At 33.1% G+C, this 27,532-nt stretch overlaps 1 protein-coding gene and 1 pseudogene across 1 annotated transcript in view; both read right to left on the bottom strand.

Moving 5' to 3' along the window:
• LOC108917044 (general odorant-binding protein 83a-like) overlaps window positions 1-6,802 on the bottom strand; it is a 14,125-nt gene extending 7,323 nt beyond the window's left edge. Inside the window, exons 1-4 of the mRNA XM_023454374.1 lie at window positions 6,728-6,802; window positions 6,566-6,644; window positions 3,334-3,386; window positions 1,657-1,692 (exon numbers count right to left, since the gene is read on the bottom strand). Coding sequence (XP_023310142.1) covers window positions 1,657-1,692; window positions 3,334-3,386; window positions 6,566-6,644; window positions 6,728-6,784 — 225 coding nt within the window. The 5' untranslated portion in view covers window positions 6,785-6,802. The remainder of the gene's footprint in view (window positions 1-1,656; window positions 1,693-3,333; window positions 3,387-6,565; window positions 6,645-6,727) is intronic.
• Window positions 6,803-8,742: 1,940 nt separating this feature from the next.
• LOC108917043 lies at window positions 8,743-24,465 on the bottom strand (annotated as a pseudogene).
• Window positions 24,466-27,532: the final 3,067 nt, after the last annotated feature.

The raw sequence follows: 27,532 nt of genomic DNA, 5'->3' as shown, positions 1-27,532 counted from the left end.
CTTCTGTAAAACACCGAATAGCTGAGTAATTGCCTTCTAAATTTCCACTCGGGGGTTTTTGGGGTCGGGGATTTCAATTCTGACACTGATAAGTATGCCCGACGCCCCTGGTGCCCCCAGTGGGGGCAATGGGGGGGGGGCTTCGGTAAAACATCGAATAGCTGAGTAATTGTCTTCTAAATTTCCACTCGGGGTTTTTGGGGTCGGAAATTCCGATTCTGACACTAAAAAGTATGCACGACGCCCGTGGGGTGGGCTTTCTGGAAAACATCGAAAGGCAGATTTTTGCAATAAAACGGCTCCATCCGCTTACCAGCCATGATCTTGTAGGCTTATCTTTACATTGTAACACACGCAAAATTACAGAGATTAGATAAGAAGGGTAAGAAAAACTAACAGAAAATGAGTCGAAAAGAATCCATTTTATTCTGAGAACCAATTTTCTTTTTATTTGCAAGGCAATTAGTGAGACAACTACTATCATATGTTTATCTAACACTTTCACTATCAATCACANATATTTTTCAGGGTCAAAAAACCCGTGCACACAAATTTCTACAACTTTCAGTCAATTTTTACCATTTTTAGAAAATTTGGAAAAATTGATGAACTCCAAGATGCACTTTATGCACCCGCAATGCAGTTTCGATCCAGCCCCTAAGTGTAATATATAGACTTTTTTCCTGATATTTTTCCGAAGACAATGCCGAAAACCGCAACTCGATCGGTTCATCAGAAAAAAATTGCTGTATTCTGGGTGATTTTGGTCTAACTTGCCTGGACTATTTTAGTCAAGTGTCGATCGCTGGGATGGCGCATTATCCTTCTGCGCGATATTCTATCTCGGTCGAACGAATTCTGTGGACAATGCCCTTGGAATCGAAACAACAGATCAACATTGTCTTCACTTTTCACTTCTCCAAACGAGATTTTTTGGGTTTTGGCTCGTCTGGCGCCTCCCACTTGGCACTTGGTTTCTGAATTATATTGAAAACATCACGTTTCGTCAGTAGTCACAATGTTGTAAAGGAAGTTTTTGTCCTTTTTGGCCTCTTTGGCGATGTCCTTCGAATGTTGAATTTTGAGCAATTTCAGGTCGTCACACACTTTTCGGTAGCCCAAAATGTTAAGCCCATATGTGATAAATTGATGTTTTTGTGATGCTCAATTTCAATTCCAAGAATATCAATGAAGATTTTTATGAATTCACGGACAGCAGTGATCACGCATTTCGGGCTCATCATTTATGTCCTCTCGACTGTTTTTAACTCATGAACTTTGCCACGAGATAAACAATCCTCGCCATAAACTTGGTTCATCAACTGAAACTTTTCGGTGAAAGTTTTTCCAAGTTTAAAACAAATATTGATATTAGCTCTTTGTTCGATGCTCATTTTTATATCGATGCGATAACACAATCATTATGTCTGTTCAGACGCAATACTCCTCTTCTATTCGTCCAAATGTCATAAAATTTTGACAGTACATCAGTGAAGGATCTACGATTCCGGCGCATGCTCATATATGGCCACACAAGAAATATCTATTTTTGAAAAGTCCTGTTTATTTTGCAACGCACCTTGTATAATAGCGACCAAATGTTAAATTTCAAAATTTGACTACACTTTTTTTATTTGTGCAATTATTGACACTTACCCAATTTGCCTCCATCAAAAGACACTTTATGTAACACTGAAACAAAGTCGTACTTTTTATTAAAATGTAGTATTTGTAGTGGTTCAGATTCTGCAAATGTATATTTTTTTATTAATACTATCAAAATATCAAACCATCAAATTTAAATCACCACTCAGTCGATATAAACAATAAAAAAAAAACATCAAAACTAATTTAAAACCAAGTGTTTTCCCAAGTTCTGAATATTTCCCATTTGTCGATTTCTTTTTTAACGAGATTTGTGGTTAAGCAAAACTGTTTTAAAAAAATAACGCTTGAGTGATCCTTATCGCGCAAGGGTTTGTTTAATTAATTTTTTATTTATTTCGCTGGTAACAAAATACCCAAATAGATAGAGCAAAAGATTTGGTAATTACAAAAATACATTTTTGAATTAGAAAACGTCTTTTTTATATAATATGTGTACAGGGTGGGCCATTAGTGTGAGAAAGTAAAATAACTCCCTTGTTACTCATAATACAGAAAAAAAGTTTATATAAAAGTTATACAGAATCAAGAAACCTAAACTACAAAATTAATTTGATACATACAGGGTGATGAGTAAAAACGGGAGACGCCAAATATTACATTTTTTAAATGGAACACCCTGTATATTTTTAAACATATGGATTTCCGGGAAAATTCTACATATGGCAATATAAATAGTTTATTATTTTAGTGCAGGGTAGCCAAGTTATGTAGACCCTGAACAAGTTGTATTAACTTTCAACTATAAACACTTAGAGTAAAAATATTTGACATTTAGCTAATATCGATAATTTATACAGGGCTTTTTTTTATAATACGATCATTTTCAGAATGTTTAAACTTGATTTTCTAAAAATTTTCAAATGGAACACCCTGTTTTTTATTATTCTATTTTATTCACATATCGGTCCACTTCAACTTTTATTAAGCATCTAAAATTGTTAGTTTTTAAGATATAGCAACATTTCTGAAAAAACTTAATTTTTATTATTTTATAGAATACCACATAAATATTAAATAATAAAATTAACTCAAAATGGAATGATAAATTATGAACTGACAAGTTGACACAATGTGATAGTTTTTTCCAAAGCCATTTTGTGCGATCGAAGATAATAAAAATTTGGTTTTTCCAGATATGTTGCTATATCTTAAAAACTTACAACTGTAGGTCTAGAACATACTTAATTGAAGAAAAATTTTAGAAAATTAAATTTGAACTTTCTTAAAATGATCGTATTATAAAAAATGCTCTGTATAAAATATCGATATTAGCTAATATAGGAGTCTTTGCCTAACACTTGCCTATAATTCTGTCAAATATTTTTGCTCCAAGTGTTAGTAGGTGAAAGTTAATACAACTTCTTCGAGGTTATGTTTTTTCCAAAATTCGAAGAATTTTCTACATAACTTGCCACCCCTGCACTAATATGATAAACTGTTGCCATATATATAATTTTCTGGGAAATCCATATGTTTAAAAATATACAGGGTGTTCCATTTAAAAAATGTAGTATTTGGCGTGTCCCGTTTTCACTCATCGCCCTGTGTGTTTCAAATTATTTTTGTCCTTTGGGTTTTTTTATACAAACTTTTTTTCTGTATTATGAATAACAAGGGAGTTATTTTACTTTCTCACACTAATGTCCACCCTGTATGTGTACTTACTTGAAGTTTTTCATCGTGAGGATTATTTGCTATATCATAGGCTATATGGTCATCTAAAAATAAATAAAACATATATGAGCTATTTGTTATACGGGTGTATTTCTGAATGGAGGTCATATTTGTACGGAAATTAACTTTAACATTTAGAAACACGTATTAGAAGTCTATTTGGACTGGACATACTTTAAACAACAACGCTTATTCAAATCTCATTTTTCTCGATACTAACTGATAAAATAACTATGTTATAAAATATAATTACATGTATAAAATTCTTATTTACTTTACTAATACTACTATATATAAATTTACCTTCTCGAAAACCTATAAACCGAAGAATCTAATCAGAGATAATCTCGTTTCTTCAAATTAACGTCGACCGTTTGTTTTTTGCTCGCCTATCGCCTTGTTGTCATATCACATCAGGTGGATTGATATTATCTATACTCCGCGGTCGAAATTATAGAGAGTGACTCATCGCTAGCTTTTGGACTAGTAAGGGGGATGAAGCGTGCCGGGAACGAAAATCCATTGGCGTGTCTGCGTAAAAGGCAACAAGATATAGAAAATATTGAAAAAAGATAATAAAACATAACATCTAATATTTTTTACGGTTTGCTATAACCGGCACTTTGATCCATTTTAATTATTACAGCATTTTAAAACGTCCCAGTTGTGTTTTTTTAATTTATAAGTTTATTATAGCCATGGAATTAGACCCCTCGTCTACGCTTATGCTATGACGTTTCTCAGGACGGATAAATCAAGTCCGTTTACACCCACTAAAAAATAATTTCCCTATTCCCTACTAAGTGCAAAAGACAGAGATAGAATATAGATCAACGTTCAGTGTAACTCAGTATATAGACGATTATAGATTCTGTCGATGTGCGTAGCGAGCGGCACAAAGATAAATAATATTGAACCGTATAAAAATCATTTTATATTTTATACGCATTATGAATCACTCTCTATAATTTCGACCGCGGAGTATAGTGACCTAACCTAGGTCAATGTTAGAGGTCATTGAAATTCACAAACAAAACACAGTGCTTCAAAATTCAATAAAAATGAATTTTTATTAAAATCGAAGCGATTTCAAGAAATATATCAACTGTGAAATTAGTATTTTTATTTATATTTTATTATGTACATAGTTGCGTATGTCTTATCTACGTACCAATTTTAGTTATTATTTGTATTAAATCGTGTAAAAGCTACTAATTTGTTAAAAATACTAGACATTTTTCTTTAATATTCGGCGCTTCATCTACATTGACATAAAAAATAGTATGGTGATACAAAAGGTATTTGTTTTTACAAAATCATTTTCTATTGCAGTTTCAGTCTCTGCCACTCCGTTGGTTTCATACGGTTGGTTTAAAAAAGTAACAACAGGCAACACTAATGAGCGTGTACCGAGTTCTGGAGCAGCTTAAAAAAAATTATTATGACCCAAATATTTATTTAATTTTTAAAAATTAAATACGTAATGATTAGTATTTGATTAGTTTTTTGAGGAACACAGAGAAATGGCTAATATGAATCCTTAATGATAAACAAAGAAACTTAATAAGGAAGAAAGAGGCAAATTTAAAATGTCAAAATACATAATGTCTTGCTAGATACTATTTATATTTACTTTGACCATTGAACAATGGCTTGGTGTTACTATAGACATCACGGTACAAAAATATCTTCTGTATATAACGAGCGTTCAAATAAAAACGTCGTCGAAGTTGGCTCTGACACATTGGACGTAGGGAGTAGCTTATAGCGACCAACTTAACCTCATTTCTCAACGAGCTGTATAGCAGCTGTCAGTTTCAATAACGTTAATGACTATATAACTTTATTTTAAAGAATAATCGTGATAACAATAACAAACAATTAAAGGAGCTGCGGAAAGTGTCCCCCTCCTTGTTATAACAATAAATTAAAGCAGCTGCTGAAAGTGTCCCCCTCCTTGTTCCAAGCACTTTTCACACCTGTTCCTCAAAGAATTAAAGACATTTTCTAAGATGCTCGGGGTATTGTTAATTTCACGAATCTTGTCTATAAGTCGAGCCTGCAGATGGTTTAAATCAGGAATAGGCAGTTCAAAAATAGTGTTTTTAAGGTAAGGCCACAAAAAGAAATCACACGGCGTAATATCACATGACCTCGGTGGAAATTCATGTTCAGCATTGAGACTTATTAGTCGATTTTGGAAAACTTCCCTCAACATATTCATCGTCTCGCCTGCCGTATGTGCCCTTGCGCCATCTTGTTGAAAGTAAAAGTTTGTAATTTCGTTTTCTTCCAGCTGGTTAACAAAAGGAGCGATAATTTCTTCTCTATACCTTTGCGCAGTAAGAGTACCATTAAAAAAAATAGGTCCATAAATCCTCCTTCGATTGAGAGCACACCAAACTCCAATTTTTTGAGCGTGTAGAGGGCCCTCGACAAAAAAGTTATCTGGTTTTTCAGAAGACCACATTCTCATATTCTGTGAGTTTACGTAACCACTTAAATGAAACCAGGCTTCATCAGAAAAAAAGGTGATATTATGAAGTTCACCGTAGTTGTTTAAAAACCATTCACAAAATACAGCCCGTCGCGGAAAATCAACTTCATGAAGTTCTTGCTGACAAGTTAAACGATAGGAGAACAAACGCAAATCTTTTTTTAACACTGTGTGGCAGGTACCGACTGATACTCCCACCATTTGTGATAAAACACGTACAGAAGTTCTTGGCGCATTTTCCATTATTTGTTGGACATTTTCTTTTAATTCTTCAGTCCGCTTTTTAGGTCGGCCGCTTCCTTCTTTTCTTGTTACACTGCCCGTTTCACGAAAAACATTAACACAACGCTGAACTGCACTTTGAAAAATTTTGTACTCAACAACGCCGGGAAATTGATTTTGAAATTCTATGAAACATTCCTCAATAGAATACTTCCATATTCCATCAATCTTGCGTCCATTTCTAAAGTAGGACTCTATGATAAACACTTTTTGTTCTTGAGAAAACACCATTTTAAACGCTTTTTAAAACGAAAATATTCAAATTGATAGCGGCGATATAGCGCTTTGACAGATGACGTTTAAGTTCATTTGCTATACGCTACGCCCTACGTCCAAATTTTCAGAACCAACTTGACCACGTTTTTATTTGAACGCTCGTTACTATTGCGCCCGATTAAAACTATGTTAAAAAATATCAACGTCTTGCAAATTTTATAGTCTTACCTTCCGTTATTCCAGTTCTTTTGATACATAAATCATGTAATTCATCCGCGTATTCTTGCAGATCAGGTGGAAGTTGTAACTGAAAAATTAAATAAAGAAACGTTAAAAAATTTAATTCTGGATTTTGGAAATCGATAAAAATATTATCTTACCCATACTTACTTTACTATATGCCAAAGTTATTAAACAGAAAAAAAAGATAATGCTTCTAGACGACATTTTCACAACTACTTTGTCCCTCTACCAATAATCCTTTAAATAGGTTTTGAAGCAGGATATTTCAAGAAAACAATTTAATGTATAATAATTACACGTCACAGCACTATTAATTAAAAAAATGATGATCGACATTACCATGCACTTGACGATCTGTCTAAGAATAGATTGACAGCCTTTACATCGTTATTGTTACCTGGAGAAGGCGAAATATCTGTCATTAGATAAAATTACTGTACCTACATATTATGTGTAGGATGTTATTACTGAGGAAGGAAATGGATTATTTAAATTTACGCAAGGGGCAGATTACAGAATTCTTGTCAATGAATCTATAGAACAATTAGTCATTCAACAAAATTATACAGATTGATGCACAATTGGTGACCAAAAATGAAACGACGTATTCTTTGGTGAATTTTAAGGGGAGTCTTTTCTATAAAGTTAAAAAGATACAGGGGTTAAACTTCAAAAAATATTTTTAATTTTTTTAAATAATTTGAAAACTAGTAAGTGAAATAATTTGAAATTCTTTACCTATTTCTGATAGTTGTGTGTAAACATTTAAACGTACAAAAAGTTACAGAAGAATATTCACAAAGGGTTTTAGTAAAATAAACGGTTAACTGGGTTCTGAGTTAAAGAGAAAACAAGAAATAAAAAAATAAATTTTAACACCCTGTAACTTTTTTGCGACATTTTTTTATTTAAGCAAGTTTGGTTAAATCGACATTTGGGCTCTAGATTATACCCTTGAAGTATATTTAACATTCGTTAGGTGACACCCTGTATACGGTAAATTGCTTAAAATTTTCATTTCTTGTTTTATACTGTCTAGATAACATATTTTTTTTTATTTCTAGGTACTGTTTTACTATAATAATTGAAACAATTTCATTTTTTTGATTCCATCAGTTTAATTTTATATTTACAATATTTACAAAACTATCATATCTTTACAACATCTAGGACTAGATCAGATTATTATACAGAAATTATACAACGGATGTAAATGCCAAGTTAAATTTATTTTTATCATCACTTGATATGAATTTAACAGTATTTATATATGGTGTATTTTAAGATGGAATTTTCTTTTTAGCAGGACATAGAATCCAAAAAAGTGAGAACATTTTCAAACAACATTACGAAAATTCAGAAATAACGAAAATTCAAAATAACCTATTAATTTAGATATAAGTCTAGACTTACCCAAAGAATATGTTCGAAGCCATCATCATTATTTCCGTTCACACAAACTATGGCTTGACGTATCTACAGCTCATGGCATTTTTTGTACGTTCCCTCAGTTTTAAAACAGTTTTAAATTGACCATTTATTCATTAATTAAGTTTTTCATGAATTAATTCATCAATTCATTCATAAAAGATTTGATTTTACTGTCGAAAATGTCGTAATTTTTTTTTTTTTTAATTAGATAGCATGAAAAATTATAATCCTCTTTTCCAGTCCAAATATCTCTGCATAAAAATTAAAATATGGCTGTTCAAATAACTTTTACGTTATTTTTTTGATGAATAAAATGTTATTTGAAAATTTTTATTTTGTTGAGTTTTGTGTGGGGTTAAATGGAAAACCCTAAAATAAAGAATACTCGGATGTTAAATATATGACACAGGGTGTCTTCATTTTAAATGCTCTAAATGGGACAGGTAATAGAAATATTAATTTCAAACAAAAAAGTTTCATACAAAAAAGTTTTCATATATTTGTATGATTTTTTTTGCTTAAAATTAATTATTCTATTACGTGTTTCATTCAAGGCACTGATATTGGGGGACCCTGTACATATTTACAACTTTCAAACGAAATACAGTATGTTATGGTTGTTATTCATGTAAATAATAAAATAAATCAACTTCGACTGCGTATCCCTTAATTGACAATACATAGAACACATTTTACAACAATCAAACAACCAAAAAATATTTGTCGACTTCTTAAGGATGCGTCGCCTTAGCCAAATCTCCCAGCAACCTGTCAATGGCGACGTCGCCGACAGTTTGCCTAAATAACAGTTCTTCTAGCCCCCTTCTGGAAACAGATTGCACCCCGGGTAAGGTTAGCAGGAGCTTCCCGAACCTTCCTTTGTGCTGGTTCTGCCTTTGAGAGCAATATTCGTGCAGCATGACATGAGTTTGGTCTTGAAGGAGTTCTACGTGGGTTGGTTCACATAACCCTCTGCACTCTAAAAAGTACACAATAGTTTAGGTACATACAGAGTGAGCCAAAATTCTGAAAATAGCATGATTATTTTTTTTAATTTAATATTGTTCCAATATTCTAATAATTTCGAGTAATTATTTCGAAGAAAAGCATTCGAATACAAGCTTCTGAATTCCGTAAAGCTTTTTGTTTTTATTATCAAATAAATTTAATTTTTAACAACGGTTAAATGTGTTGTTGATGAAAATACTTAATTACTACGAAACAATTTAAGTTACGAAACATTTGCAAGGCAGATAAAATTTTAAAAGAGGTCTCATTATTTTGATCAAACAAGCACAGAGATTGTATAGTCGTCCGTGGTAAAATAATATGACGAAATAATACAGTACAATATGGAATATAATAGAAATACTGATAAATAATTCATATAGGTAACTAATTATAGAAACTAAAGTTCTTAGCCTTAGTACTATAAAAACAGTATTTTATTACGTTTTTTCTTAGATCAACATAAAATAGACATATACTAAAATACAAAAACGTGTATACTTTTTCATTTACCTGCTTTAAAAAGAACCAAAGCTTTTAGACAAGCATACTCTGTGTGATCTACCCTTAACAGATTTAATCTGCTAATAATTTCCCTTAATTTTCTAGCATCTTCTTCAAGGACAGAATGTCTGGAAGTTGGAGCCACTGCATTACTGATTAGTACAGCTGTACAAAAAATAAAAAATATTTAATAATTAATGATTTTTTTTTCATATAAAAAGTAAATAAAAAAATGTAAGATACAACTTAGGTAAATTCGTCATAACATAAATTTAGAAATAAGATTACCATCGTCGACGGGAAGTGCCCACTGTGCTGCAGTTAAGACGAACAATTCACTCCAACTTTCCTCCAGTAAAATAGATTGGTCTCTGTAAGACAACTGTAAAAAGAAACATATCATAAATTACCTAGAACAATTAATGCTTTCTAAATAAAAAGTTTCTAGTCGTATAATACAAGAAAAACAGTTACAAAGTTTTATAAATTGTTTATAAATTAACTATACAGGGTGTCCCAGAATAACGTCTATAACGGAAGACCACAGATTGGTGCACTCAAAATATAGGCAGATTTAAGCTAAATCACCTATATTCGAAATCGCTTCGTTTGGCCGCTAGATGGCCTCAAAGTTCGTGAAATTTTTTTGAATTTTGTAAATAACTCGAATACGTATTATTCGATTTTGATTATTTTTGGGGTGTGGACTTTTGCTTGATGTATGGTGAGAATATCCGTTCATAACTTTTTCCTCTTTCGGCCAATAATGACAACTATTTTTTATTTGATAGGTGATAGCATTTGGAAGTTTTTGGGCCTCTTGTAAAATTTTGATTAAGTGAGCAATTTGGATACAAAAAAATAATTTTTAAATCTATACATTATCTTTCCACCCATATTACAATACTTAACAAACTGCCAGTAGGCTCTGATTAGGTTAACTGTAATTTCAGTTTGATCTTTGAATCAATGTACCTGCCAATTCTGTTTTACTAGAAGCGGAATAATAAATATTTACAAGGAACATGTGAATGATCAAGAAACTCCACATCCGCAAAGTGAAACATCATGAATTTCGGATCAATGGTCTGGGATCATTGATAGCATTATTATTGGCAATGTTATTTTACCCAATAGACTGGGGAAATTTATATAGAATTTTTGCAAAATCCGAGTTAATACTCAGAGCTAACATGTGGTTTATGCATGCTGGCGCTCCACCACATTTAACTGTAAATGTCCGGCAGTATCTGAACTAAAGATTCCCTCGTCGATGTAGAAGGATAATGTTTCTGTTAACTGGCCTGTTCGTTCACCAGACTTAACACCTTGCGACTATTGGCGGCATGTTTGGTGCATGGTGCATAGACAGTAAAAAAAATCTAGAAGTCAGCAACCCATTCGAACAAACACGGTCACTGTGTTTGTAATATTGTCATTCTTGACATTAATAAAATAAATACAGTCCACATTTGTTTGATTTGTATAAAGAATCATAAGAAGAAACAAGTGATATTTGTTCACAACCAAGTCATATACGGCTTACAAGAGATTGGCCATTCATTGGAGCACTCTGAAAACAACAGTGCATGCTTCCACATCTAACACTGAAGGAGACTTTTGGAGGCATATCCAAAATACCATAAATGTTTTACAAAATAGCCCTTAGGAACTGTAAAGGGTGCCATTTAACTTACTTTGCCGAATTAACCTTTGTTGTAGAAACAATGGTAGTCATTTTGAACAGTTTTTATAATAAGTTGTACTAAATTTAATAACGCCAACTTTGTTACTTTTAAATTGAAGGTAATTTGTTTGGGAATGGGGTCAGTTTTTAAAGAAAACCAGTTTATTGGTTAGTCGACGTTTCGGCTATATTTAAGCCTTCTTCAGGACACTAAAATAATTACAATAAATAAACATACACATCATTATACATATTGGCTATTAGGATTAAAACAGATTAAAATTCAATAATATTACAATGATGAAGGATCAAGAACCAATCACAAGGAAACGTTTACGAAAATATAATAATAAATTTATCGGGTACTTACATCCAAAAAAGGTTTTCCGTGTAACAAATAATCTAAATAATGGGGAGTAAAATAGGTAGTATGTTGCTGTATCAAAATAGTACATTACTCGATGTTGATTAAAATATCTATGAATGAAACATATTAGAGGATTTAAGTGTGGAACAGAAAAAAGGGGGCCAAGACAAAAAACCATTCAAAGAAATTGAAATGTGTATAAAACCAGAGCTATATTGTTGTTAAATGTCTGTGTCTCTTACTTCTGTCTATAAGATTAAAATACGATGTTTGTAAATTATCTATATCGCTGCGTTTGTTGACAGAGTTTTCTCGTTTTATATTAATCATTTCACTTAATAATCTCTTTTTCAAAATTGTCTGTTTATCAATGATTCGTGTAGAATCAAAATCAAAAGTATGTAATGTAGACAAACTGTGTTCCGCAAGAGCAGTTAAATTTTGTTTGCGTTTTAAGGGATTGAAAACATTGATTACATCCCTCTTATGTTCTGTTATCCTTGTTCCCAAATAACGACCCGTTTGGCCTATGTAGCACTTTTCACAGTCATGGCAAGGAATTTGATAAACGACATGAGATTCCAAATTTGTAGGTGTTCTACTTTTAGTTTTTGAGAAATATTTCATTCTAATTGTATTTTCGGCTTTCTGATTTACCTTTATATTGCCATTTGATAGTGTTTTACTAACCAATAAACTGGTTTTCTTTAAAAACTGACCCCATTCCCAAACAAATTACCTTCAATTTAATCACTGGGTCATGAAAATACTCTAAATTTGTTACTTTTATCTCCAGCATTTTTTATTCTATTTGATTCTTTTTACGAATTATTTCAATAAAATTAGACACGTTGTAAATAACTCTTAATTCGTCGTATGTGTGTATCCATATCGAAAAATGAAGTAACATGTGGTATATCTTATCGTAGTAAACACTCATTAAGAATTGGCAAGTACTGAAAACTGAAATTATAGTCAACCTACAAAATGTGACTACTCGCAAGATAACGTAGACATTTAAAAAATATTTTTTTGTACCCAAACCGCTCATTTAATCAAATTTCTATAAAGGCGGTTTTCCTCTAAATGGACAAAACAAAAACAAACACAAACTTGTGTCGAATAAAACAGAACTGTAACTTTTCGCAAACTTTTTGAAGACTGGCGTGTTTTGCGACAGTTGGAAACTCCAACTGTTTTTGTTTCGACGTGTTTTGAAACTCAAGTCTGTTTAGTGAAAACGGTCGTGTTGTGTTTTCTATTTAAGTGATCCAACCCAATATCTATGTTGGCGTTTTCTTCTTCCCAATAACAATATTTTAGTCATTAATGAATTATAGCTATTAACAAATATATATGTGTACGGTTAAGGTGTTTACTTGGCTAATATACAAACTAACTAACTAACCAAGTAAACACTTTAACCGTACATATATACACTTACTTTTTTTCCAAGGACTTCAGTATAAACCAGCCATAACTAAAAATAAAAAAATCTTCTCTAAACGTGTTGGTTTAGTTTCCCTATTCCTAAAATTAACCGTTTTCAAGATATTTAATTTAAAAAAAAAATGGAGAGAAACAGTGACTAGCTTCAAACCATGAGTATTTTATAGTAGAAAGAAATTTAATGCCGAGTTTAGTTAACTTCAAACCTTCATAAGTCGTTTTTTTTTTTAATGGAATACCCTGTATGTTTTTCTATATTCTGATACAAAATTTTATTCTCTTTCGAACGGTATCAGGGTTCCCTATATAGGGTTGTTATTGGAAAAATGTGTTCTGACTTCTTCGCGACAACCAGTGGAAAAGGACCGAAGACAAAAACAAAACTCGAACAAAATGAAGCCCACTTGATGGAAACAAGAGTTTTGGGTTTGTTTCAGTTTTGTTTTTCTTTTTCAGGTTCTAGAAAACACAAACAGGACATAAACTTAACTGTTCGTTTAGTGGAAAACCGCCGTAAGAGGCTCAAAAACTTCCAAATGGTATCACCTATCAAATAAAAAATAGTTGTCATTATTGTCCGAAAGAGGAAATAGTTACCTATGAATGGTTATTATTATGCATCAACTTGTAGGAGTTGTGAGTTTTAAAAAAACTCTGTATAACACCAAAATTTGTAGATTGAAAGCAAAAGTCCACACCCCAAAAATAATTAAAGTCGATTAATACGTATTAAAGTTATTTACAAAATTCAAACAATTTTCATGAACAGTGGCCGAACGAAGCGATTTTGGAAATAGGTGAATTAGCCTAAATCTGACTCTTTTGAGACCAAAAAATATGTGGTCTTCCGTTATACACGTTATTCTGGGACACCCTGTAAAAACAATACTACTACACAAATTGCACTTGAGCCCTGAAACGCGCAAGAGAACGCATTTAATGAAGAATGAGAAGGAAATATAGACAACAGTTAACAAATATTGTTCCCACTCCACTACTTTGTCACTGCGCATCCGACCCTCAGGGCTCAAATGAATTTGGTTTCTCTGTACCTGTAAGAAGGATGGTATTGTTCTGGCCCATTTGATGGATAAGAACAGCAATTTGGCTGCCGATTCGTAAATATTCTCAGCTGGGAAAAGATTCAAACACGGCACTTCAACTTGTCGCACGTTGGAAGTTCGGCAAGATTCACTCACTATGGGTAATTCCAGTCGAGAATTTGAGTCTTCAATTGCGCTTTCTACAAGGAAAATAGAAAATATGTTACTCAACTGAAAATTAAATTTCTATCAGAATTCAGTCATTGTGATTCAAATAACATATTATTTAAAAAAAAACGGGATTATCCCAACGTACCATTATCTGCAGACTTATTTTGTGTTATTTCCTCCGAACTTGATACTTCATCATCTTTTATTCCAGTTCTAGAAGAAATAGTAAGTACACTATTGTGCTGCCTCTGAAAATTGTAGAACGATGATGTTATGTCTGAAAAGATGATTAACGTTTTCAAATATTCAAAAATTGTCTTCCATCAAAGATGACCAGGTTTCATTGTATTATTAATTTTTGAGATTTAATAATACTGTAAATCTAGGTGGTACAATACATATGGTAATAATTCTTTTCACTTACTCATTCCCGAATGTATTGATCCAGTTGGCTTTGAAAAAGCACCCAACATGCTAGGATAAATTAGTCCTTGATGTAAATAATGACTTGTAAGAGAAGATACAGGCGGTGAAGGTTCCAACAGTTGCGGATTTTGAAGATGTAGCGGTAAACTGGAAAATATCGCGGAATTCTGTAATGATCTGAACCTGGTACTGATGCCCAAAGGGTAGTGATGGATATTGGACTGAGTTGATCGTGGAGCCCGTTCATGCTGAACAGCTGAAGAATATGAAAAAAAATGTATCATAAAGTAGTATCGAAAAATAATCAGAATATATATTCCATCATACATAATTTCTCAACTATTACAGGTAAACTGTCATATAAAGACCGAATATTTTCGTATAACTACTTTTCATTCAAACAAATGTGTAAAACTTTAAATATTATTTTGATTATCAATTATGCTCCGCTGGAACTATATTGGAGGAAACAACTACTCTACGTACTAAAGGCCCATCCAGAATTGAATAATACCCAGAATATCTAGTACACAGTTGTAGTGACAATTTAAGATATAATTAACTTTGTAGATTATCTCTCACCCATGCTCTTAACTGAGATAGTTTTTGACTTTAAACAGTGAACAACGTATTATCAGAAAAACATTTGTTTGAAGAGGATTTCTTCAAATTTCCCTTGAGATAGGTAGCTGTTATGAACGAATTGTATTCCTCAAAGTTTAAAGTTTATATTTTCAATAGTTGATTAATAATAGAACAGAACTTTGAATTAAGTACATATCAGTATTAAAATGATGACAAAATTTTAGATTATAGTTCACAATCCTGAAAATATTGTAAATTACTTTATTTCGGAACAAATAAAATCAAGAAATTTGTGATAACTTTTGTTCTGGTCTTATTAATACATATAATATTCAAGTAAGAAAAGGTTATATGTATGTAAATTTCTCTTATAACTTATAACAGTTAACTTTGAATTAAAATATGATTTATTATTAATAATATTTATTATTTATTTATTCAAGAGATATGTATATGAACAAACGTATTGTATATTAGTAAAGTTTGTTGTTGGTGTTACTTGAGAAGTTGTGGAAAAGTAAATTGACCTTCCTTAACCGAATAAAACATTGTGGGGGATTACTTAAAGAGGAAAATTAACAACATAGTACGGCTCGAAACTTCAAGAACTGTACAAGTTTTACGTAGTTGAGGAAAAATAATAAAAAATTCCACGATATTTTTGAACAAATTTGATTTTTGGAATGGCAAGTGTATGAAAATTGTAGTAGACTAGTCTTCATAATTGGAATCGGGAAAAAAACGAAAAATATTTTTTCGAAGCAAAGAATTGGGAAATTTGGAAAAATGAAAAAATGCAGAAACTAGAAATAAGAACACTTAAAAAATACATATTAAAATATTTTTGCTAAAATAAACCTTAATGAGTATGAAAACAACAAATTTTACCTGGTCAATCTGTTGGTTCTTCAATTGATAATTGATATCGGAGAGACTATACCAGTTAGTTTCGAGTAGCAATGACAATAATTAAGATATGACTTAGGTACAGTTTGTAGCTTATATCTCACCCACCCTCCAAAGATATTTTATTGAACTCAACAAAAAAAAACAAAATGTTCTCTGTAACCAGAAAATACAACATTTAAAGCGTATATAACCAAATTTCAACATAATTGAAAATTAAAATAACGAGCTCAGGAAAAAATATACAGGGTGTTTCAGAAAGACCTCCCATAAATACAGAGGACAAAAAATAAGACTTTTTTTTCTTATGGACTATATGTCTATCTCCTCTTGTTTTCGAGATACAGAGCGACAAAATAAAATTATTAAAATAAAATTTTTACTAACATTTCCAAACGGTACGAAATATTTTTATAAAATTTGCTATTCCGTGGTTTTTAAGGACGCCAAATACGCTGGTCAAATTATTTTTTGGATATTTCATAGAGGGTGCTAGTTATTCTACATTCCTGTGACATTTTAAGTTCTAATTATTTTAAGGTTAGATGTTTTACCATTCGGGCTCCAATTTCTAATGTATAATTTTATTTTCTAAAAATAATGTACTCTTGTTAAAACTTCCTAATGTGGGCGGGTTTCGAGAAAAATGGCTTTTAATTATTGAACTCCTACAATATTACAGTGTATAAAATAAGTGACTTTTCTCAAAGTAGGCTTATGTCAACACTTATTGATGGATGTCTCATAAACAACGCATAAATTCTTAGTAATATTTTAAACTTTAATTAACTTTTATCGAAATTTTACAATAACTAAAAATCACTACGGAATTTCAAATTTCATAAAAATATTTCGCACCGTTTGAAAATTTTCGTAAAAATTATATTTTAAAAATTTTATTTTGTCGCTCTGTATCTCGAAAACAAGACGAAATAGACATAAATTCTTATTTTTTGCCGTACTATCATCCCCTGTATTTACGGGAGGTCTTTCTGAAACACCCTGTATATAAAAGAATCTTTAGATTCTATTTCTGATGCTTCCCAGAGAGATCCCAGAGCAATATGTTCTTGATCATTCTGAACATATTCATAACCTTTACCAGGCTTTTTCTATAAGCGGAAATAGTCTGATGATTTTATTTTAGTTTAAGGTTCTTTTTAAATATGTTATGTACGAGTATACGCCAACATACAGATAAATCAAATTAATTTGAGGGTAGGATGCGCAGTGGCAAAATGGTGGAGGGGGAAAAAAATTTGGAGTCTGTATTAGACAGTTCATTTGGAAGGTATAAAAAATAATAGATCGACGTTAAACTTAACTGATCCTGTATAAAACGGATCACATACAAATAAAAAAAAATGTGGCCTATGACCATTCTCAGTAGAAATCCTACTTCACTTTCGTGGCTCCAGCAGTCGGTATCGCGTAAGTTCATCCGTAATTAACCCAAAATAAAAACGATGATTACGCCGACATCGACATGCTATAAACGAGTGGGTGAATAATTAAATAGGCGGCGGGGGGGTTGTGGCGTTCGAAGCAATTAGGGCCGGGGCCGATAATCAACCCCAACCCGCGACGGCCGACCATTGGGGCCCCGATCCAGAAGTCAACTCATTAAATATTCAGCGGCCGTTCGTATAATCATCATTACCGGCCAGGATCCGACTCCTGCCGTGACACGGCATTATGGCAGTGCATGGTTACGTTGAACAGGTGCCGATTTCCCAGGCTTAAGCCAGTAGCGTGCGAAAACCCCCTGTTTTTATTATCAGAAATTTTAATTACATCGATTGTGATGACAGAATTGTGCGTTTAAGGTAATTAATACAGCAACAAAAGTGTAGAAATTTTAATTCTACTAAGAGTAGCAAAATAGACTACGCGGGAGACCCTGGCAAAAATGACTATTTTGCGTTGCGAAAATTTTGGTAATATAAATACGCAAAAACCAATAAAATAAACTTCTAACTTTTATTATTGAAATAGAATGAAGAGACTTGAAAAATATTGTCGAAATTTTAAAAAATATACCACTACCATATTAGATCATCAATAGCAACACGTGGTTGATGTTTGTTATACTCTGTTTGGAAATGAAAGAGAGTAATAAAACCCCGAGATAAGAACCGGCCATGGGCGTGCTAATATTTCGTTTCAGGTAATTATCGGGTAACACTAATGCTAACAGGTAATGGGTGTACATTAGTATATTTTACTGGATACATCATAGGGCAGGAGCCAGTGTATTGTGACAGATCAATCCAGTCTTAGAGCTGAATATACGAAGACGTGCTAGTGCAGTAGAGTAAAATTCGACTTGTGTTTAGTGAGAAAAGTACACTCATTTTATTTTAAAAAAGAAATACCAACGCTAAACAAAATTTTAAGTGAACTTTCAGAGGACAACGATTTGCCAAAAATCAGTAGAAGCAAATTATGGGCCGTCTTACGAGAGTTGAATTTTTGCTGGGAAAAGCAGAACAGGAAGTCAGTTCTTATCGATAAAGATGAAATTATTTGTTGGCGAAGATCCTACTTAAGATCAATTAGAAAATTCCGTGACGAAGGGAGGAATATTTATTATCTAGACGAAACTTGGGTCAACGAGGGATATACTGTAACAAAAGTATGGCAAGATAAAAATGTAAAAAGTTTTCGACAAGCATTTTTGGATGGACTTTCAACAGGGTTCAAGGCACCTTCAGGTAAAGGGCGAAGATTAATAGTGACACATATAGGTAGTGCCAGTGGTTTTGTAGATGGCGGTTTACTTTTATTTGAATCTAAAAATACAGGTGACTATCACGAAGACATGAACGCAGATGTTTTCGAAGAGTATTTTACACAGATGTTGGATCTTATTCCTCCGGGGTCTGTAATTGTCATGGATAATGCCAGTTACCATTCACGGCAGACCGAGCAGACGCCTACGACTGCCCCTAAAAAGTTACTGTTTGGTGCGTTTTATGGGCTGACGGTATTATCGGGCCGTACTTCTTTGAGAACGACAACGGCGAACGTGTTACTGTCAACGAGGAACGTTACCGATTAATGCTAACAGATTTTCTTTGGCCCCAACTGGATGATTTAGACTTGGATGGCATGTGGTTCCAGCAAGATGGTGCCACTTGCCACACAGCTGCTGAAACAATCGATTTATTAAGGACGAGGTTTGGTCATCGCATTATCTCTCGCCATACTCCACGCAATTGGCCGCCGCGTTCCTGTAACTTGACGCCCTTGGACTTCTTTCTTTGGGGTTACTTAAAGTCGCTCGTATTTGCCAATAACCCCACAACAATCGAGCAGCTGAAGGAAAACATAACCAGCGAAATTCAAGCAATACAACCGGATATGTTGGCACGAGCCATGAGAAATTGGACCCATCGTATACGCGTCTGCAGGGCATCAAGAGGAGGACACTTAAATGATGTTTTGTTCAAAACATAAATGTCATAAAATATCTTCAATAAATACACAATTTATTTTTCTAACTTAAAAAGTTTATATTTTATTCAGATTTAAAGTTATATCACTGCTATTGGGACACCTTTTAGTAATAGACATTTCGTTTTTGTTTTATCACATTCAACTTCCTTTCCGTTAATAACAACCCTTGTAACATTGCTGACATCATTTTCTCATTTTCGGAATGCGTAACATCTGCCGAAGTTTGTGAAGAATTTGCACAAGTTACGGACGTCTCTTCTTGTAAGGAACAGCTATATTTTCCTTGGATTTACCTTGCAATATCAAGTTTGTTAGATATAGACCCATCAACATAACATTCTGCTACAGAGGACCTCTTCCATCCACCATGCCGTTTGGTGGTTTTCAGATCAGCACCTTTATTGACCAATAAAGCTGTTGAAGTGCGCCTCATACAATGGTCAGTATATGCTTCTGGATTTTAGATATTCAGGAATGAAGCAACTATTAACGTATTAACGGCTTGTTGATTCCAACAGGCTGAGAAGTACATTTTTGATTGATGCATCTTAAAAAAAAATCTGTGTTGTGTTAGGCGAATTCGTAGCAGAGAAATATACAGGGTGTTAAAAAAAGAGTGTAAAATATTTCAGGAGGTAATAGTATGAACCAAAATAAGCAGAAAAGTCTTAATAAACATGGGTCCGCAATGTAACGGTTGCGGAGATATGGACCACTATTCGTTTTTCAATCATTTTATTTTATTAGGAATAAACCGACAAAGGAAGCTTTTAACAAACAAAAAACAAAGTTACAGAAGATGTTCAAAGTGCCCTCCGTCCATTTCCAAGCAGGCACGACATCTTCGTCTCAACGATATTCGAACTCTTTCGAAAACACCCTCCTTGGTTTGGATTTCTTGACACTTTTGATTAATCCGTAGCTGCAGCTCTTCCAGGCTATTTACAGGAGTACCATACACTAATGTCTTCAAATATCCCCAAACAAAGAAATCTAGAGGGTTCAGATCAGGCGATCTTGGAGGCCATAAAACAGGTCCGGCCCTTCCTACCCATCTATGTGGAAAAGTTTGGTGTAAATGCTCTCTAACGGCCATGGAAAAATGAGCTGGAGCACCATCATGCTGGAACCACATTTGTTGCCTCTGATTCAAAGGAATGTCTTCCAAAAACTCATACAGTGTGTTCTGCAGAAAGTTGAGGTAAGCAGCGCCTGTTAATCGGTTTGGTAAAACAACAGGACCTAGAAACCTGTCACCTACAATACCCATCCAAATGTTTAATGAAAAACGTGCCTGATGTCCAGATTCTATTAGAGCATGAGGATTTTCGTCGGCCCAAATATGCGTATTGTGAAAATTAAACACTCCATTTCTTGTGAACCCGGCCTCATCAGTAAAAAGAATGTTTGCAAGAAAACGAGGGTCTTCAGCATCATGACGTAGAAACCAGCGGCAAAAAACCAAACGTGCTTGATGATCATTTATTGGATTTAAGGCCTGTACTCGTTGCACATGGTATGGATAAAGCAGTTGCTCGTGAAGGATTCTCCAAACAAGAGGACCACTAATTCCTACCTCGGCTGATATTCTCCGCACACTCGTACCTGGATTCTGCTCTACCAGTGCTAGAATTTCTTCTTCTGCTCTAGGAGTGGATACCGACCTTGGTCTTCCGGATAAATGGCACTGTTTGCTCAAGGAACCGGTATCACGCAATCTTTGGTGAATTCTTCCAAACATGCGTTGTGAAGGAATCTGGCGATTTGGATAAGCGTCAACATAAAGACGTCGCGCTTCGGTGGCGTTCCCATTAGCACGACCATACATGAAATGCATGTCTGTTAATTCTGCGTTAGAGTAACCAGCCATAGCGAAAGAAAACTTGTGCACTGAGAACAACTGTCAAATACGTACTGTTTATTTCACTAAACATCAACCAACTATTATAAGAAAATACACAACGTTTTTGCAAAATAAAAAAAGGGGCTAAAAAACATAAAACATTCCATATCTCCGCAACCGTTACTTTGCGGACCCATGTTTATTGAGACTTTTCTGCTTATTTTGGTTCATACTATTACCTCCTTAAATATTTTACACTCTTTTTTTAATACCCTGTATTTCCTTCGTCTATAATTGTAAATTTTCTTGAAATGCTCGTCTTCATGTCAGGTATTGAAACAAGTAGAAAACTGCCAACGTCTTGTACGTCACTTATTTTAAAATTTGTCAATCAGCATCGACAGGCCCCAGAAACCCCCATTATTACTGCAACCTAAAATAATTCAAAGTTTTCTATACTTAACAACATGTAAAAGGTAAAGAAATATTACCTTAATCATTAAATATTCTTTCTCTAATCAGCATTTTTTGCTTTGTATCCTCTCGATTCACTCTTCAAATAAGCAGTAAGCTTGTTATATTTTCCAATATCTATATTTTTGTATACCTTTAAGGGCCTTCAGCATCGAATACTTCGACCAAATAGATGAAATTGCATACTTTTTCTTCAAATTTAAAAAATACGATAGCATGATTTCTTTATTTATTGTCATTACATTCCCTCCGTTTTTCCCTCCATTCGTTAAATTCGACGAACACGTTTTCGTATTGTTCCCTGGATTTCACTGGCAATAAATGGAAAATTGCTTATTGAGCTTCTTCAAAAAAACAGGACTACAATTACTTTCTTACATTTTTACCAAATTCTGATAGAACCATTATTAAATAATTGATAATAAACAACGTACCAGTATGTATAGCAAAACTTACCATTTCATTGAGTACTAGTAAGAAATATCATGTGCGAATATATTTTTATTAAATTCCAATAACTCTGACTCGACAAATAGGTATGATAGTAATGTGATTATGGATAAAACGTATTGCATTCGTGTTTTAATTACTTTTTATCCACTTAAGAATATTCTAATATCAAACAGGGATAGGTTCTAGGATTCCTACTGATAGTGACCTTTTATGCCTCCGCCACTGGTTGAGTATTTAGATAAATTTCATCATTAAAGTATCTTAACAGAAATTTTAGAAAAAGTTACATTGTCTTCAGAGTTAAACACCCTGTATCTCGAAAATGTTTCCAGATATTCCTTCATAGGACGTTACTTTTCTTTGGACACGATTCAAATTTCAAGTCAAAACATCGTCAAAAATAAGTTTTTACGAATTGTCCTAAATTCAGAAAGAAATTTAAATCATACTCGGAAAGTGACACTAAGAGATGCTGTTAGTACTTCCAATAAAATCGTAGAAGTTTTAGTTTATTAATTAATGTTAAATTAATTAAAATCCATTGATTTCAAATCGGGACTTCTTAGATGCTGATACAATTTTACTGTAAGTTTAACATCAAACAGGGAAATTTACTGGCATTTTCTCATAAGTTTACTAACAAACAAAAAAGGTTTTCTTCATCAGGACACAATCGAGTAATATTTTCACATTAAGTGGTACCACTAATTGTATGTTTATATTACTTCTCAGTGGCATGAGCTGCATTGTCAATCACAGAAAAAATAAACATGTTACAGACCGTCAGTCTATATCGAGCCTACCGAGGGAGGTTGAAGTTAGAGCGGATCCAACTTTTGTTGGTGAAAGGCGATGTTTACTCCACCCTGCTATTCTCACACTACTTCTGCACGATAAATAGTCCGCGAGATATTCTATTCATTGTTTTCAGACGTATTAAGTTGACGTTAATTATTTATTCAAAACATTTTTAGTATTTAATAACAAATGAAATCGTTAAGTTTTATTTTATCGAACTGTTAAAACTGCTGTTTTATTTATTCGAGAGACGGTTTTAGAAATTTGTACATTTGGTAAAACAAAAAAATAGGTCTGAATTTATATCTTACAATTATTTTTTAACTATGCAATAGTATTTCTTTTTATTAAAATCATATCTTAAATCTTGTTTCCTTTAATTGAATTCTTAAATCTTTTTTAAAATTCGGTTCTTGAATTTTTATTACAAGGCGGGCAAATAGAAATTTGCGGATTTGAAAATTAAAAAGAATGAATGGATTTTACAATAACCGTGCTGCTGAGAGAAGGGAATATAGTTCTTTTCGGTTTGCGAACTATTTGGTATGGAAGTACTGAGCTGTTTTTTTTTTATTTCCAAATTTCCACATTCCACACCCTTTCACGAACTTGATATTGAAATGACGCACATAAAATGAAGTTCCTGAACTATGTACGATGTCATACGCATAAGTCGTCGAATCTAGAGACAACAGTGCCTCTGGTCGAATCCAAGCCCGCTGTCGTTCAATAGTTGGGAGAACTGTTGCTGCCGTTCACCGTTCACGTTTCGCTCACAATGAACTAAATAGTCCGATTACCTATATTTCACAAATTAGTTCATTTAATTCGCATAAAAGAGCCATTAATTTTTCTAGTTTGTCGACTATAGTTACAAATATTTCTTTGCTTCTAGTTATTTTTAATTTACCTTCGCTAGTAAAATTCTTAGAGATATTATAGTAAATTAAAATCACTTACCATCCCTTTTCATATTCACTTGAAGGCATTTTTTAAATCTACAAGCTTGACATTGATTTCTTCTAGTAACATCCACAATGCAGTGACCGTTTTCTTTACAAATATATTCCAGGTTTCTAAAAATACAGGTTTAAATTAAAATAAAACTGGGCAGTACTTATGTCATGAACCAGAAAATTGTTTTTGTCACCTTCTAATGCTCCTTTTGAAGAACCCTCTACAGCCGTCGCAACTAGCGACACCATAGTGCTTGCCCGAAGCCTTGTCGCCACAAACTTTACATAAGCTTTCACTTTTTGGAGCGGATGGATTTTCTTCCATCTGCAAAAATACGTACTTTAGTAAATTATTCTAATTGAAAACACACTTTTATAACTTTTAAAACACTTTTTGTTGCTGCTTATTATACAGAGTAACGCTTGATTCGATTGCTAAATCTCTATTTAATCAAAATTGTCACGATTAAAGACCATTAATGCCGAGTTCATTTTTTTTTTCGGAGCATGTGAGTTTAAACCCTGTGGCAAGAGTGATGGCAAATTACTGCTCTTGAAAAATTGTGACCGAGGACAGTGTTTTCGAGAAAAATTTGAAAATATTACAGTTATGTCCAGATTTTGCTTCAGAAATAAATAAATAATGAATTATTGGTACAACATAATAAGAAAAAGAAAGATAAATTTAAAAATAGCAGGTTATTTATTGTACAATGCATGTCGATTAGTATTTTTAGTTGCGGATTTTTTGACATGAGAAAATTGTATACAGGGTGTCTCAAGATGCAGTCATAATTGATTTTTTTAGTGGAACACCCTGTATAATATGTCATTTTTTTATTGTACGTTAAGTTCTGAACACTATTTGTATACCACATCTTTAAAATTAGCGGTTTTCGTAATAATGACGTTTGAAATGTGATAAATGGAAAAAAAATTCATGTTTAATCATAAAACATTATTTAAATAACAATTGCTTTATAATAAATGTTCAATGTTTTGTGCGTTTACTTCAATACATTTTTGTGGTCGAAGGATTGTTTCCCGTTCAACGTTTTCAATTACCTCTCCTGGAATAAGTCTTATTCTCTGGCGTATTCTCTGTTCCAGGTCATTAAGATTATTTGATCTATTCACATAAATTTTAGAATTTAAATAATCACATAAGAAGAAATTCAAAGGGGTTAAATCCGGTGACCGTTGCGACCTCTGTGTCCAATCCATTTATTTGGGAAAGTTAAGTCAAGAAATTGTCGAATAGCAATTACAAAATGAAGAGATGCCTCATCGTGAGGAATATCTTGATCTTATATGGATTAGGAAATACAACAGCTAAAGCGGGGTTGAGTTTAAACTGGAGAAAGTCTAACTTTCTCCAGTCTTCAAAAAATAAGGTCAAAAAATTCGGTTTTCGACAATACCTGCTCAAACATTTATTTTTGACGTTGCTGTGTGTGACCAACTTGTGTCCAACGAAGATTTTCAGTTGCCCAGTACCTGCAGTTTCGTCTACTTGTCTTGTCTTGTTTACATGTCCATTTAAAACAAATCAGAAAAAATAACCTTTTGGGTGAAATCTTAGTTATGATTATTAATATCAATTATCTGCTCACAAAACTGCATTCTTCGGTCAAAATCGTCTTCTATATGTCCATGTATCAATTGAACCTTATAAGGATGATATTTAGTTTTTCGGAGTATTTGTGACAGAGATCCCGATGACAAATTACAATTTCTGGAGATTATCCTAACGGCTACATGGGGATTATTTACAGTTTCCAGTAAATCGTCTAGTTTAGAATCTTCTGATATTTCTGCTGGTCTTCCTTTAGGTCAATCTATAATGTGATCGTGCTCAGCAAATTTCAATTCAATTTTGCTGACAGTAGATCTAGTAATTGGAGGTCGATCAGGGTGAATTACATTAAATAAATTACACACTTCTTGTTGAGAACATACTATGTCTCCAAAACCAATCTCATAAGTACTTCAATACGTTCTTTCTCAAATAAATGCATTTTTTAAATAAAACGTAAAACTGACAAAATGATAATGACAAACTAAACACCAGTGATCATAGATCTAATATAGTATACTATTAAATCTATACCGGTGATATTTTGGTTTTTATTGTCACAAAATATTACATCAAAATGGTCTAGGGGTCAAGGAATTAAAAACGATTAATACGAAGAAAATTGTTTTGTTTAAGATAAAATTTGGCATTGTTTTTGTTGGCTTTTAAAAAAATGTTCAAGGTTGTTGTTTTTCCTTCATTTAGGACGTATTATATTTTATTAACTGTGATCGTATGAAGACATGGTTTTAGATTTAAATTTATAAGAGCCTGTACAATAAAAGTTTTTATTGTTTTCAGTTATACAGTCTTTCAACAATTTTCAATAAGACTTCAAGAAAATTCTTAACTCCTTATTTTACGGAGAGATCCAGAATGACTGAAATGTTTGGAGATCGTAGCCTGTGCCTGTCTCTGTCAATACTACAGATTTTTATATGCTAAAGATTGTGTTAGAAACAGGCTGCGTTCTCCAAAAGCTTCAATCATTTGGGATCTCTCAGTAGTAGACAGTACATCAGTAGCAACAATAGGCATTTTCGAAAATTCACTTGGACTGCTCAGATTACTTTCTTTATCTTTGTCATACTTATGGTTTTAGAGAGAGAGGACGTCCAGATCACTACAAGCGTTGTATAACTCATTCACTCAACCCTAAGAGTTAATTCTCGAAAACCCCTAATGGCATTATTTGAGATTCTTATTTGGTTCCTATTTCGCTTGATATTTTCCGAAATATGTTAATACCTATCGACTTTACAGTACAATTTGAATTTTTGCACTTGTGTCTCAAATAACCATAATTCATCATAAAATTTGAAACATTAAAATAAATGAAATTTCATATGAAGGAATACATAATAATATGGTGATACCTATCACCATATCTGCAATTTTGGTATCTTTTGGTATAGAATTACTAAAAATATTGATGCAAAAGCACTAATTCGCAAATGTTTCTCTGCTTTTGACACGAAGGGTACCCCAACGACCCGTAAAAACCAGATTTTATCAGTTACGATGTCGAAAATATTCACACCCCATAATTAACCTGAACAGACAATTAAATCCCTATTCTGCAGTCATATGTTACAAATTGTCAATCAAAACACGGGGCAAGCGTCCCTTTCTTTCGCTGCTACCCCCCTCTATCCGTCTCTTTCTATCTACCTGCTCACGCGAACCCAAAAGACGTCTATTTGTGGGGTGAGTGGATCCGGCGTTTCCTGAAATCTGGCCACATGGTAGCATATTGCGTAATTTGTAGTTACACGATATAATTAGTGGGACTTGGCTGCGAAGGCACAGGTGTTAA

Source organism: Anoplophora glabripennis, unplaced genomic scaffold (assembly GCF_000390285.2).
Source record: "Anoplophora glabripennis isolate ALB-LARVAE unplaced genomic scaffold, Agla_2.0 scaffold69, whole genome shotgun sequence".
In the NCBI taxonomy this organism is placed as follows: Eukaryota; Metazoa; Arthropoda; class Insecta; order Coleoptera; family Cerambycidae; genus Anoplophora; species Anoplophora glabripennis.
This window is presented reverse-complemented; position numbering and strand designations above follow the sequence as displayed.